The 16,169-nt window shown below is 35.4% G+C and overlaps 1 protein-coding gene across 2 annotated transcripts in view; it reads left to right on the top strand.

The window, feature by feature from the left end:
• Positions 1 to 16,169, top strand: part of PHIP (PHIP subunit of CUL4-Ring ligase complex) — a gene marked incomplete at its 5' end in the record, with an annotated part of 101,253 nt that overhangs the window by 63,493 nt on the left and 21,591 nt on the right. For both annotated transcript variants that reach the window (XM_079297694.1, XM_079297693.1), the window contains 6 exons: positions 909 to 1,092; positions 1,777 to 1,900; positions 9,641 to 9,781; positions 10,589 to 10,665; positions 11,329 to 11,560; positions 14,581 to 14,700. In XM_079297694.1, the coding sequence (XP_079153820.1) occupies positions 909 to 1,092; positions 1,777 to 1,900; positions 9,641 to 9,781; positions 10,589 to 10,665; positions 11,329 to 11,560; positions 14,581 to 14,700 (878 nt within the window). The remainder of the gene's footprint in view (positions 1 to 908; positions 1,093 to 1,776; positions 1,901 to 9,640; positions 9,782 to 10,588; positions 10,666 to 11,328; positions 11,561 to 14,580; positions 14,701 to 16,169) is intronic.

The following is a 16,169-nucleotide window of genomic DNA, read 5'->3' as shown; positions in this document are numbered from 1 at the left end:
TGGTTTTTTTGCCTTTTGCAGAATGTTGGGATTCTTTACAGATTTCTTTGTTACTGTCTCCTCACTCAGGGAATCGCAGCAGCTGCATTCCCTTAGAAGCAACTACCCTACTTTTTAATCTGGAACTAACCATCTAGTTTGAAATTTGTGTTCTTATTTGAAAAAGTCAAGAGGAAAAAAGTAGAAGAAACTACTTGTTTCTCTGCGAAGCTGTTCCACGTTTCAGTGTTTTGCACTAGAGTACACAGTTGTTTTGAACACTTAAGAAATTATGGTTAGCAGTCCACTAGAGTAAGCAGGATTAGCTTGTAATATAACCCCCACACTTGTGTGTGTAAGGATATGAAAAAATGTTGATATTTTGCTGCTGTGTAGGTGTTCAAAGGCTCTTGTATGGGTGTGTGGTTATGTTTTGGGTTGGTTTGGTTATTTTTAACCCTTGACAATTTAAAATTTTTGTCTGTAAATTTTACAGCTTGATTCCTAATTTCTAGTGTTGAGGCTTCTGTTTTTTTGAAGGTAGAAGACTGTTGAAGGGAGTACACTGATTCAGTGAGATAGCTCAGTGTTTTGTAACACACATCTAGAGTGTGTTAGCAATAATCAGTTTTGCATAAATGTTTTCAAAGGTATTTTTAAAGAAGCAAACATTTGCTTCACTTCAGATTGTTGGAACATCTGCTTCTTTTCAATGTGAATTTTTAAACAGAATGCTGCAACCCAGTAGCTGTTTGTGCTGTATTGTGGTGACTGTAGAAATTGTCTGAATACTTATACTCAGTTCATATGATTTCTTTTGAAGTAATAGATCAAGTGAAGTTATTTTTTTCCATTTCATTCCAAGTTTTTCTTTTCAAATGCTTCCCTAAGAATTTCAGATCAAGAACTATTGCTTTTTGACTTTTTAGGATCTGTAAGCTCTACCTCAGAAGTACATTCCCCACCAAATATAGGGCTAAGGCGCAGTGGACAAATTGAAGGTGTGCGTCAGATGCACAGCAATGCACCAAGAAGTGAAATAGCCACTGAGAGGGACCTTGTGGCTTGGAGTCGCAGGGTTGTAGTGCCTGAACTGTCTTCTGGTGTGGCCAGGTAAACATAGATCAAGAATCTTACTGTGGTGAACTTAATTAAATGGAACAGTTTTGGAATTCCTATTGCCATTCACATCGTCATTTGTTTTCTATTTTGTCATCTCAAGTTTCTTATAAAATCTGGTTTAGTTTGAAATCACTTGTTTGTTTATCTCTTGAATAATCTTGTAATTCTAGAAGGATTGGGAGTAAAAATTGTCCTTGTGAATTTCCTAAAAATTGTCCTAATGAATGACGCAGTAATTGAACTTATACAGGCAATGGAATTTAGTTGCCTCAATATCTTCCAACTTGTAGCATAAGATTATGTGTTTTAATTCCTGTCATAGTATGGCATTTTATGGCTGGAATACTGACCTAAACTATTAGGTGCCTGAGATGACTTTAATTTCCATATTGGAACTTTAATTTTTTCATTTATTACTTCTTGTGATGAATACTTTAATCAGTAAGTCAAAAAACCTATTTGCCATAGTCAAGCATAAACTAGTTTAATGAAATAAGATGCAAATCTTACTTTGTTTGAAAATAGCTAATTTTAAAGCCATATGCTAAGTGTAAAGAGAAGAACTGCTATTCAAAGAATGATACAGATGTTGAATGTCCATTGCTTAGTTTGTGACAGGTCCTCTTGATTGTAGTAATGTCCTTTAAGGTTAACATCTCTGTTTTCTTTTTTCAGTAGGCAGGAAGAATGGAGAACAGCAAAGGGAGAAGAAGAAGTAAGGGTGTATCGATCAGAAGAGAAAAGAAAGCATGTAATTAGTCACATTCCAAGAGAAAACAAAATACCTACTTTCTCTAAGGTAAGCAGTGCACATGTACCTTATTACAGAATGAAGCATAAAATGTTATTCAATACGTTGAGTCACATAAATATGCATTCCTGTTCTCAGTTTTAAATTTGCAAACCAGGGTATGGGAATTTGTTTACCTCCCCAGAATGAGGAAGCATGTTTGCACTGATGTTTCAATATGTTCTTAATAATAAACAACATGGATTGCTTTCAGAAGAGGGGGAAAATCCCTGCAAATCTGGTGTTTGGGACATGATTTGCTGTAGGGAGTCTGTCACTATTAATCAATATACCCTGCTGCTGTTGTCTACTGTTTGACATACTGTCCTGTGGAAACGTTATATTAAAACTCAAGTCACAGTTCTTAACCTTAACACATTAAATACATCTCCAAATAGAGAATTGGGTATTTTCTCTCATGGCACCCTAAAAATCATATTGTTGGCTGTTATGGGATATATCTGAATCATGCTTTTTGCTAGAGCTGGAAGTACATTTTCAGAAAAGATGAAAACAGGATAGATTAAGTAGAAGGAAATAAGTTGTATTGAGAATTAAATTGTCATAAATTACATGCTTTTTTTTAAATATAACTTGCAAAAATTTTTAATTTGGCATATTCTTTTTGATTAAAAAAATTGAAGGATATATATTTTATGTTCACAGAATTTTGTCTTCTTTGTTTAAAATTAGTTATATCTATTAAGAGCACATGCTTATCTGTGCTTTTCTAGCTAAATAACCAACTTTATTTTTGTAATAAAGGAGTTAAATTTTGGCAATGGTAAAGGAGAAGCCATGCTTTGAGTTTCATGTTCTTAATATAGAGGAGACTCTTTCCACCCTCAATCCAAAGCTTCTAAAATACAGCTTTCAGGAACACGTGAAAATTGTGGCAATTGCCACTGAAAAGTAAAAATCACTTTTGGGGTATAAGGGGGAAAAATGGATAAATGGAATAAACAGAACAGGTGGGCAAAAAACTGCAGCTCTTAACTTTATTAGAGTACCATACTCTGTCTGTGCTGTTAATTACTTGCTTTCTTGTGAAAGAAGGAACTGAGATTGAAAGCAATCTGAAAGTAAGTAAATTTTAGATGCTTTGTAGAGATTCTGTAATTTTTAATAATGATGAATTAATTTTATGTAGTAGAGTAAGTTTGAGATGAGCAAGTTTATATTTGGTCTTGAATTTGACTATTGTTTTACTACTTTTTTCATCCCCAACCAAAGTAAAGATTTCAAAAGTGATGTGAACACTCCCCTACCCACAGTTGTCTAATAATTTTAAGTTTCTTTGTTAAACTTATTTCTTACTTTTTCCCTCAATTTCTTTCTTGTATTAAAATTTGAATGCATTGCTGTCTTAAAAATGGTACTTGATGCACTATTTTCTGTTGTGCAGGCACCAACATTGTGCATTTTCCCAAGAAAGAAATTTAGTCATTTTGGTTCCAGTTTTTATACATAGAGAGGAGAAGCTTTATGCCTAGACAGGACTCATTAGTTAAATATCAGGACATCAGAAGTCTTTGTAACTCTTAGTTTTATTTTGGGAGTAATAGAAAATAGGCTTGACGAATTTAGATTTTAACAAAGTTTTTTCTTGTCTTGAGGGGATGTATTTTGGTGCTGAATTATACATTTATTTTTTTGGTTTAATTAAACTGTTGCACTGCTCAAGGGTTTTTGTTGTTTTGTTTTTTTTGTTGTTGTATTTTTTCCCCTTGTCTTTAGCTACAGCCTAGTCCAAAGATCCTTCCTGATAATGCTAATTCATACCAAATTACCATTAAATTTTAAATTGGTTTACAGTTTTCTTCTAAAAAATCACTAGGGCATAAAATCTTAACAGAATAGATTAGCTGGTCCAGCATTTTGATTTTTGCAATTATTTTTATGATGTCTTTAAAACAAAGAAACTTAAAGCAAATGTTTTTTAAAATCCTGTTTAAAAAATAAATAAAATTTTAGTCTCCAAACTGTAATGGCAGCACTGGATCATTTGAGCCCCATATTTTTATTGCTGATATTTATGTCTGTGAAAACCTTCAGAGCAACTGCTCTTTAGGAGTAACTTCCTTCAGTTTCATATATTTACACCTAGGGGGGTTCTGTGTTCTGGATTCTCAGAATGTGAGGGAGAGAGCTTGGTAAATCCTTTAGTCACTTTGCACCTCTCTTCTGCAGAAATAATGAAGAACCCCAGGCAATCATGGTCTTTTCATTTGAGAATGTCAGTAAATTTTCTATATAAAAATTACTGATATACTCAGTAATACTTTCAGAACACTTAAAGCTTTCATAAACCCTACTGAATACTTCATGGCATCTTGGAATAAAAATGTTGTATTCTACAATAGCTGATTCTTCATTAAATACATCTCTTTTTGGAGGACTCAGACTGCTGAGAAGTATTATTTCAGATCTGTAGAGTAAAATATCAGAGGGATTCAGAAATAAGTAGATATCCCATGGGCTTTAAATAAGCACTTTTCAAGAAGAAAAAGGTGTTTGCTCTTGAGTGACTGAGTCTCACAATTAAATTAACTGCTCAGATTTTCATGATTTTTGTTATTGCTTACAGTTAACATGAGCAACCCTTGTGCTCAGGAGGAGTGTCTGAGCAACAGGAATAGTGAATTGGAATTGTCATCTTCTGTAGTGCTCACAATAAATTCAAATAAACACCTGGGAAGAGAAGCAAGATTGACTGCAATCTAAAAACTGTTGTGCAATATTTTTAGGTTTGTCTGAAATAGAAATTAATGCTTCATTATAGTAGCTCTTCTAGTGCTGTTCTTTTGCAGTGACAGTGTGACTAAATACAAACTGTGTTAGGTTGAATATAAAACTGGAAAGCATAATGTGAATCTTTCTTTTCCTTGATAGCATCCAGTAGGTTTTGATATTGATTCCTTGTAAGTTTTATTTACAGTACTGTTGCAAGACTATAGTCCTTTTATTGCATAGTGAATTCTTACAGGTTTAATGGGAGAATTTATGGTCTAAAGGAGATAGAGAACACCTCCAACAAAATATTGGACATGACATTTTTTTCCAGTAATCTCTAGACCTGAGAACTACAGCATCAAGAATTTTATAAAATGTCTCACTCTATAGAACTGTGAATTTCTCTGAGAGTAGAGTAAAACAAGGCTTGTATTTAAAGCATTTTTTTTTCTTCATATGATTATTCAGTTGCAATTCATACCAGTAGGAAATACTGGTTTTTATATCAACTTTTGAAATATATTGGATCTATTTATTGAGTCTATAATAATGATAATGATGAAAGAATATTTTCTTCTGCTCCCTTCTTCCCTTCTAACTGAAAGAAGTCAAAAATACAGAAGTAAAATGAAAAGATGGGCAGGAGTTAATGTTATTAGCATTTTGGATTGCAAGTTAAAGTGTAGGTCAATATGGAAGAACACAGAGCAGCTGTAATTACATTTTGAGGAATTTCTAAAGTCCTACTGCTAATTTTCAATACAGGGTCATTGTAGGCTGTGTTAGAAGTAGCACAGAGTTATAGCTCAGTTTTTCTTTTTTGACAAAATCTGCAATTTAAATGGAAGTCACTTAAGTATTCTGCTATTGAAAGCTCATGTTTCTTTGACACAGGTCATGTGGAAAAGTGTTTGTATATGATTGCTTAAGGGACTAATGCAGTTCTGGAGGAGAAACTAAAAACTTGGGTATTTTGACCTGAATAGTATTTAGTATCACTGACCTGCAGGCTGAATGACAAACTTGGTTTGACTTTCAAAGTCATTGGTGAGGAATAGGGTTTTTTCTGTTATTAAACAAGAACACTTAAAAAAGCAAACAGCAAAAACTTGAACCCCAATACATTAATGAAAGGAGATAGAAAGGAATTTTTGCATTTTCAAATGGAACTGTATTCCAAATTACTTGTTTTCAGCAGCAGCAGAAAGTTGAGGTAAATAACATGCTTAGGTAAATATTCCCAGTCCGAGTAACTAAGAGGATTAGTTTATTAAACTACTGGGATTAGAATATTTTAACGAATATTTAGAAGTGTGAAATTTCTGTACACTAGAGAGTTGATGTGATATGTCTCCTAGTAAAATGTGATAAAAATAGAAATATTGCTCATTATCATCAAGTAGAAATGTTATGCCAAATTTTCAAGGAATGAACATGGCAAATTGTTATGGATGGACCAAAACAGGCATAGGCCTTCTGTTGTGTTGAGTGCAAATGACTATACTGAAAACTAACAGAACCCAGGGAGGAGAAACACGTGCATCGTTCCACTGAAAGTGGCTTATTTGTGTTCCACAGAAATAAGTTTTCCTACTTACATGCTATTTTAACAATATTTTCAATTAAATCAGCAAGATGTTAAAAGGAAAATAATCTAAAACTCCAGACCCAGCAGTTAGTGCTTAGTGTCTGTTATCTTCACTGCTTTTGCAAGTTATTACTAATTTTTTACATAGGTGTGATGTGGTAACAGTAAAAACTAAGTAATTGGAGATACTGATTCAGATTGAGGAGACTGTGAAAGGTACTCTTTAGCTAAAGAGAAAATGCCAGGGCAAGAGACCTATTTAATATCAGGTTTCTGATATTGGACATATACCTGTGCCCCTATTGAACTGTCTAGTAGAAGTTCTTGTTGGCATAAGGAAAGAGGAATCATTTTTGCATTAGAAATAGATGCTGCTGGTTAAGAAATACCATTAAATTGCTACAGCCAAAGCTTCTCAAAATTGCTTCAACCCTGTATGAAACTGCAGCACAGCTGTGCTTCCCAGTGCTGTCAGAGTCATAAGGACCATAGCATGCAGTGGTCTGAATTGTCAGAACACCACTGGGTTTCTACTGTAACTCTCACAAAATTGTTACCAAGACCCCCAGCAGTGTCCAGTATGCCTCTCAAATCCAGAAAATGCTATCATTTTTATTTCACAGAAAAACTGTCCTGACAGGAGCTGTAATTTCTGGTGTATCAATAGATGTGCTCTAATACTGACTGGAAGCCTTGGACAAGGTACTTGCCAGCATCAAAGTGTTTAGAGATAAAGTGATGATTGAACCTCAAATCATTTACCGGCCTATCATTAGAATTGAGAGTACAATTTCAAGCTGTTTCTTTAGGTTATATATTAAAGGAGAGAAGGCATCAGCTGTGTTACCTCAGTTATAGTTGAACATGCTGGTGATAATTAGATTTTGTAAAAAAACCCCAAAACCTGTAGTACTCCACCCCCTCCCCCCAAATAAATAAAGGTCTGCCTTACAGCTTCTCTTCAGATTTTGAAAAACTAAGTTGAATAGGAATGATGTTAAAATGCATTTTTTTTTGGCAAGGTGAGACAACCGTATACCCCATGGCCCCTTTTCTCATCCCTGCTTGAGCAGTGGTTTAGACAAGGTGACATCTAGAGATCCTTCCTGGCTTCATTCTATTGTTCTGTTATTCATGGATAAGTACTTGTGGTTTTGTTTTCCTGTTTTTTTTTCTGTTCTTATTTTGGCATTGTATATTTCCCAAAGCAGTTTGTTACCCTTCAGCATCACTATGACCCAATATTTATACAGTGGTATTACTTTTTTTCATGAAGGAATGATTGGATGGAGGGGCTGGGGTGTATTTTTTTCCCCTCAAGCTTTGAACTGTCAAAAGAAAAGATCTCTTTTCAAAACCAAAGAGTAATGCAAAGTGCTTCAGTTTTCCAAGCATCTGTAGTTCTATTTGAGTAGGAAAAGCTGTATTTATGATAACTGTTTGAGAAGTCTCTGAAGAGAAACAGGTAGGTAAGGACTTTTGTTTCTAGAGAGAAGACATGAACATTGCAGTCCAGCTGTAATGTAGCTTCTGCAAAATATGTCCCCCTTACTGTAAGGGAAACTTGACTAATTTGTTTCATTGGGGTTATGTGATTCCATTCTGTTGTTCCTGCTTTCTCTACTGTGTTTCATGGTGAAAATGTCACAATTCAGTAGCGGAAGCAAGTTACTATAAAGCTGGCTTTTGTGACCTCTTTGCTTCAGTAATGAATCTTGAGAGCTTGATGAGAAGTGAGCAGCCCCAGAAGGCTGAAGGACAGAAGGCTCTGTGATGGGCTCAGCAACTGGGCTTAGGGCTGCCTTGGAGCTGTTCTGGGTCAGGTCAAAGCGGCTTGAGGACATCTGGCTTGTGCTGCCAATTTGAATCCAGAAGGAGGAATGAGTGCCCCAGGTCTCAAAAAGTCTTGGGCAATGTTAAAATGCTGACAGCTGAACAGTCCCATTAGAAATGTCTCTGGTAGCTGTGCTGTCAGTGATACCTTCCTCAACTAGACAGAAGGACGGAACAACAGGAACACAGTACTCACTGGAAAGAGCATTGAGCAGTTTGTGTTGGTCCTCTCTGCTTTGATGAAAACTGGAACACAACTGCGCAGAGTGGTGTGCTGGCTTACTTTACTGAACTGTTGCAGTCATGCTTGCAGAAAGTATGTGCATCTTCTAACAAGGAGCGTGGAAGAAAAACTAGTTACTGGACTTCTGCACTTTAATGATGATTGCTGTGGCCAAGGAAAACTACATCTTACCTACTGTTGATCAGCCAAGTTTTAGTTAAGCTTTTACTATAAAAAGTCTTAGTTATTTTCCTCAACAAGAAAATGTAACCTAATGGACCAGCATTTATCATGCATAATAGAAAAGATCTCTTTCCTATAAAAGAAAAAAAATCAAGAGGAATAAGTACAAGCAATCAGCTCTACTAGAAGACTGTCAAAATATTAGTGCCTTTGTTTTGTTGCAATTCTGCTTTCTTCCTCTCTGGGACTGTTTCTTTTCAGCTATTATCAGCGCCTAATAGATATCCGAGGTTTTTTTTTGTGGATGAAAGATAACACTGGGGAACCAGTGTACCTCTTTTTATGGCACCTAGGAATGTGCCCAGAAATTATTTTCTTGGATCTGAGCTAGGATGAAGTTCAACTATACATGCCCCCCCCCAAAAAAATTACCACAAAACTCTTGAAATTGAGGTCATAGCTCTTGGGTTTTTTCCCAGTGAGTGGGGACAAGATTGCACACTTGGTATTGAGAGCCAGTATTTGCATTATATATGTTCTACAGAAGGAACAAAATCCCTTAATGCTGGAGCATGAAATGTTTCTAAATTACAGCTTTATTTCATTCTTTTAAGCTTCATAAGAACTTATATTCTTTCAAACTGACTCATTCATTTGAACTCTTCAATGCATCATCATACTATTTAAAGGTCTGTATTTGCTAACAATCATCTCTCTGTACTAAGGGATGTCTTCCTTTACGGGTTTCTTTTCTAACACATCTGAACCCTGGCTGCAAAATAACACTCAGAACTTCTGTGTAACTTCCTTTCCTTAGCCATTTTTAGTGTAATCCTAAGCTTATACTAGCCCTGAGCAGCCTATCATTAGTCATGTTTTAGCCCTTTTTTTAATCCTTATTTACTGACATGTACTTTGCAGAGAATTACTATTTTTAATCATGACAGATTTAAAAATTATTTTGTGTCCGAAAAGAAATTTAATTATTTCCAGAATACATGGAATTGTTGCTTATATTCATTCAAGTACCCATGTGGAGTGTTTTCTTCAGCAGCTCTTTAGTTTTGGACTTGTAACTTTTTGCCAATGCAAAAATTGCTGCCCTGGAATACCATAGTAAAGAAAATGCTATGTATTAAAAAAAATGTACACTCAAAAATTATGTATTTTGTCTTTTGTATCTTCATAGAACCACTCTCATGATAATTTACTAGATGCTAGTGACTCAAAGAAACAAGCAGCTAATCAGCACAACTACCGTACGAGATATGCTGCAGAAGAAACTGCAAGGCCTCCTGAAGAGTTGGAAAATGGACACAGCTCTTCAGATGTAAGATCCTTATTCATGAGGCAATCTTACATATTCCATTTCTGCTCCTTAAGCTCCTGCTTCAGCTAATAAAACATTTTTTCTAGTGGAAACTCAAGTTACATTTTCATTGTGCATTTCCTTTCACCTCTTATAAAAATTCTATTGTATTAGGTTTTCACATGCTGTTGTATGTGTTTAGCTTTGACTTTAAAAAGTAATTGACATAGGAAAAAAAATGCTCATTTGTAAGGGTTTTTTGCAAAGTATATGTGCAGTTTGTAAGCGTAGTCAGCACTGGCCACATGACTTAGCAATGTGGTCACCAACTTTAGGTGATCCTGCTTAGACAGGGAGGTTGGATAATATGACCTCTGGAAGTCCTTTCCAGCCTCAGTTATTCTATACTTCTGTAACTATGGTACAGAAGGAGTGAGGAGTACATAAAATTCTTACTGGTTTTTGTTTGATACTGAAAAGATGTGGAAATGTGTAATTAGAAACACTTGAAATAATTTTTGAGAAGATAAGCTAGCTTCATCAAATGGTGATGAAAAATGTTGCTCTACACTATGTCTAGCCAGGCACAGATAACTTCATTCTTCTTTATATAAGTCCACTAAAATAAAGGAACTAGAAACTGTGTGCAAACTAAAATGGCTTCTTAACATAAAGCTTCTAGAATGCTAGATGTTTATAACACATATAAAAGCTAGAAAAGTTTTCATTGTATTGTCATGTATTATAACTAGAGCTCTAAAGAAAATGTTTTCTTTTTCTCTGCCTCCCCCTCTGCCCCTTCCCAATGCCCTTTGCTCCCCTTATTAGGAAGGGGAAGTAGTTGTTGCCAGTGGTGGAACATCAGAAGATGACGAAAGAGCATGGCATAGTGACGGCAGTTCTAGGTAAGTGACTGAAAAACCTACAAACAAATTCTTGCCAAGAAATCTTTAATAATTTTTGCTGTAAGCATTTAATAACTAACACTTGTGCAGATTTAGGAGAAAAGTGAACAAGGACATGAAACTTTCAGGATTTATTTTTCAGCCATATTGCTAACTAAAAGTTATGGAAGGTTTTTCCTTGTTTGCTGAAAGCAGAATTGTTTTGCAGGAAGGTATTTTTTTTCAGGCACACAAACACTTGAGGCAGGTAGTAGCAGTGTGTATGGCTCTCGGTCTGAGCTGTGATCCTTGGTATGAAATTAGGGAGCAAATAAAGCATCCTTTATTTTTTCATTCTAAGCTATTCAAAACCAGAAGTCTTGAAAACAATATCCAGACTTCAGTGTTTATCATCTTGAATTGATGAAGTAAACACAGTTCACTTACAAGGGATGCTATAAGTTAAGCTTCTTGCAAGACCAGATGATGTCAGGGCTTTTGGTTTACTACCATTTCAATTGTAGATAGAATATAGAGTTTTAAGCACTAGGTTTTTAACTATTAAAACATTCTGGTTAGCTACATTGTTAACTGTAATCTTTTATGAGGCTATATCATATAATCCAATGCACTTTTAAACTTTGGGGTTTTAATTTCTTTTTTTCTTTGTTGCATCATATATAGTGACTATTCTAGTGATTATTCTGACTGGACGGCAGATGCAGGAATCAATTTGCAACCACCAAAGAAAATTCCTAAAATTAAAACAAAGAAAGCAGAAAGTAGTTCAGAGGATGAAGAAGGACCTGAAAAACAAAGGAAGCAAATTAAAAAGGAAAGGAAAAAGGGTATTGAGGAGAAAGATGGACCATCAACATCACCAAAGAAGAGGAAACCCAAAGAGAGAAAACAAAAGGTTAGATGTTCTTTGTGTATTACAGGTTACTCATTCCTGCTGATGTAGAAATAATTGGATGAATGATTCCATTACATGTACAACTTAATATTGTCTAATTTTAAAACACATCATGTCTTTTACTCTTAAAATGATAGACTCTTTCAAGTCAAATGATAGATGGCTAAAATTATATGCTTTCCAAATATATGTTTGATGTAAGGAACACTTCTAATGCCCTTATCACTATCCTTGCTCACACCAGAATCTTCCTTTCTGTGGATGTAGAGTATTCAACTTCTAATACAACTGAGTATTGGTATAATGTGCCAGTATTTTTTACAGCTGTGCTGACTTGCTCTCCTATCTAATTTCAATTTCTTTTAGATCTGCCCAACCATGTAATTTTTTTTCCTGTGAATTCAATAATATATGATATTTGCATTACGCTTGCTACTATTGACTCCATCAATGGAAATATGACTTGATCAGATTTTGTTTTTGTCTGTATTTTGTTTGCTTTCTGATGTAATGCCGTTAGTTTCAATCAGTACTCAGAAATTTTCAGTAGCTTCAGCTATTTTCAGTTTGTTGTTTGAGAGGTTGTTTTGTTTCTGTTACAGCTGAAGACTTCACTCTTCTTTACACAGACCAGAAGTGGTCTATCTAGTAGATGCTAATTGTTTTTGTAATCTTTAAGCTTCTATTTTTGCAGTACCCAAAGAAGCTAACTGTATAATCTAAACTAATACCTGTATTTTGTTTATTTATTGGATTAGGAGTCCTCAGCATTCTTTAAGATTGTTATTTCAGTGCTTTAGCCCACATTAGAAGGTAGACTGACAAGACAGCTGTTTGAACACAGAGGCTGGCACAGTGTCAGATCAGCTGTGAATCTCTGGTATGGCATACTGGATGTCAGGTCTTTATTCTTTCTTTAGGCAACATTTTATGTATTGTACACAGTCATTAGTTGCACTGTCAATACTAATAGTGTATTGCTATTTACACAATCTGAAACCAAAAGAAGGTATTAGAAGGAATAAGAAAGCAGATGAGAAAAATAGATGAAAGACTTGTAAAATGATTGAAACTTCTAGTTTAGCTTCTTATTATAAAATAAAAAGCTGATTGACAGCCTAGTATATCCACTTAGTTTAAAACTAAACTGAGTGTTTTGGGAATCTTGCATCCATTTTAGTCCCAGTTATGGAGATATAGGATGTCTGATTCAAAGAGTACCAGTCCTAGGTATTTCAGACTTTTAAAGATGACCTGCTTTTTTCTTGAGTCAGAAGAAAATATAAGGCTGGAAGTAACTGTGGAAAATCACCTCTCTTTCCTCTATCCCTAGGTAGCATTAATTAAACCTGACAGATGTTAGTCTTTGAAGTTTCTTGTGGTGGACATTTGACCTCCTTACTGAACAGACAGCTCACAGGCCTTTTTGGTAGAAAGTTCTTCCTCATTCTGATCCTGATTCAAAATTAGGTCTTTTCGTTGGGGAAAGTTTTGACTGTCTTTGTAGCCAGACACAGAATCTTAAAAATTATAAAGGAGAAAAATTGACATTCATCTCTATTAATGCATGGGTTTAACGGTCTTGAGTGGTGCTTGCATTTCTAATTCCTCTCTACTAAAAATCAGTCTAAAAAATGATACTATAGTGTAGAAGGGCAAGGAAGAATCACCCAGGAAGTTCAAAAGTACAGAACTTTTTTTTTTCTTTAGGTCAGACAGAGAGACCGACTCTTAGAAGGGAGAGAGTTTGGAAGAGATACGATGAAAATGCTTTATATAAAACTATCATGGTTTAGAAAGGAATAAATGCAGAATGATTTCCTTCTTTATTTTGTTACAGTGAGATTTAGTGCCCAATGACACATACATAAAGCTCAAAAATGGGCTGTTTTCCCATTCAACATCCCCCTCACACCCCAAAACCACCTGAGTGTGTAGTCAGGTAGAGGAACTAATTACTAAAGGATTTAGCAGAGTTTCAGAAATTATTTTTTAAAGCCACTGAGAGTAATCCCTTCCTGATGAGTAACTAAGATCAGGCTTGGCTTCCAGAAATTTTTAAACTGATCATTAATGTGTAAAGTTATAACAAGGAAAGGGTCTCTGTTTAAAGACTGTTTTTTACCCTCCCATAATGCATCTGTTAGCTAGACACTTTGCTCTGATTCATTGTATCAGTTTTTTGCAAGACAAACCTGCTTGAACCATAGAATTCACAAAGTGCTTCTATTTTATTGACTTAGTAGAGTGGAGAGGTTCTGTTTGGTTCAATTTTGAATTTTTTTAGTGGGCTTTTGTTTTTCACTATATCTGTGCTTTTTCCATGATATTCACTGGTGCAATCTTCTTGTCATGTAAAACCACATTTGAATTGGTGTAATGGAATTACATGTGGCATATCCTATTTGCAGTCTGGAGAGGCAGAGTCCTCTAGCAGTGGCTGTATGAAGTGGATTTCCGTACAGCCATCCAGGATTGCTTTCTGTACACATACACAAGATGCTGTTAGGAATTTCAAAGCAGCCTTGCTTGAATGGTTGTAAAAATCCCTGCTTTATCTGACATTGGATACAGACAAGCACTGTGCACCTAGAACCAGCAACTGCCCTGAGTGTTATTGCTTACAAGTATGTGATGTGGAAATATATTCTGAAAATGCAGTTCCACAGCACTTTATAATAAGTATGCCAGGAGGTAATGTGGATATACCCAAAACAGGTAATTTTCACATTATTTACCTCATAAATATCTTCCTCCTTGTGCAAGGTTCCTTAATTGGAGGCAGCTGTATAATTTTAGTGCCTTTTTGCCCAAGGCAACCAGGTGAATTTTGTTCAAGAGAATGACATGCTTCTATTTTATCTTTTTGGGTATGAGATATTGTTACGGGACTGTCATTAAATTCAGTTTTTGTTAGAGCTCATCCCCACACACCCCCCAAAAACCCTCAAAAGACAACTAAGATTAATCTTCACTCTAGCAATAATTTAGTACTAATCTTCTGTGTACATTTTCTTCAGAGGCTGGCTGTAGGAGTTCTGGCAGAAAATGGTTTGACACTGGAAGAATGGCTGCCTTCAGCATGGATCACAGACACTGTTCCTCGGCGGTGCCCATTTGTCCCACAGATGGGGGATGAGGTATTGTCATTTTCCCCTCTGTATCCTTGCTTCTTTCAGCTTGTTTTTGCCTTTTGTATTTTCATCTGTGCATTCTTTCCCCAGAGACTTATAACCAAAATATTTTGGATTTTCTTAAAAACATTCTTTGATCTGGCTAAAATTTGCTTGCTTTTCCTTCTACTTAGAGAATGTTCTTCATTAAGTTGATTTGACTTTTTATTATTATCCCATGCTGTTTCACTAGTGTTCCTTCTTGTATCCTTCAGTGTGTTGGTTTCCTTACAACACCTGTAGAAAAGCTATGCAAGGTGCTTTATGTTGTGAAAATATTCCTTAATTGTAGAGCATCTGGTATCCTGAAGAACTGGTAAGAAATCAGATATGAAATTAAGTCTGGAAAACATACTTCAGTTTGGGACTTGGAATAAAAGCCAGGAATTATACCTCCTGGGGAAGGTTGTGGGGTTTCTTTGCTTGGTGTGATTATTTTGATGTAATTTAAAAAAAAAAAGTTTATTCTGAAGAAAAATTCTGATATTGTCCTTATCATTTGTGCTCCTGTTATTAAAAAATTCCTGCTAGTCTCTTACAGAGAAAACCATGAGAAAAGTTTTGTATATGTGTATTTTATACAAACCAGACTTTGTAAACATGACCTAGATGACTCAAAATATGGTAGCAAAAGGATACCCACCACTTTCTACTTTGGAATATGTAGCAGGTGAACATTACAGTGAATTCTATGAATAAGTAGTATTAGGTAGAATGCAATCTTGAAAGCCAGAGTCTATCCATGTTTCTTAAAACCCCTTCAGGTTAAAATAAGAGGAAATAGCTGGTTTATGCTGTAATGGGCTGTGTGTTGTCTCTTTGGGAGTAGTATGTTTTCTGAGTTACTAAACAGAGTTGTTATGTAGCTCACTCCTTCAGAATGCTGTTGGAGAAATATTTGACATGGTGGCAGAGTTGATCAACTTTGTTCCCAAGCTAAAGCTTTGTGTGGGTACACCTTAGAAACTGAATTAAGAGCAGAGGTTGCATGTGCAAGCAGTTTTGTTTTTACTGGATCACTTCACTGATCCAGTTCACAGCACAGCTATGCAAAAATTACATCATGAGGGAGGGAAGGAGTATTTCAAGTTGAGCGTTGCAGCTAGAGAAAATGCTTATGGATTTATACCCTCCAGTAAGCATGTTTTGGAGATTCTGCTGTTCAAAAGATCAAGTCCAAATAAATATTTTTGGTGCCTGATACCATCTGGATACAGTGAAGCAGCCAAGGATTTATCAGTACCATACTGCTCAAGAGTCTTTAACATCATATTGGTTTAGTAAGATAAACAGTTGTGTTTGATTTGGCATCTGCTGAATAACATGTACAGTGTGTACTAGGAATATCTAAGTAGGGTACATCCTTTTGCTGAAAATGCTTTATATGGGAGAACAGGAAGTTTTGTGTCCTGTGCCTAGAAAGTAGGAATAATTGC

The sequence above is a fragment of the Erithacus rubecula genome, assembly GCF_903797595.1.
Source record: "Erithacus rubecula genome assembly, chromosome: 2".
Lineage (NCBI taxonomy): Eukaryota > Metazoa > Chordata > Aves > Passeriformes > Muscicapidae > Erithacus > Erithacus rubecula.
The sequence above is the reverse complement of the archived record's forward strand: the minus strand, read 5'-3'. Positions and strand labels throughout refer to the sequence as shown.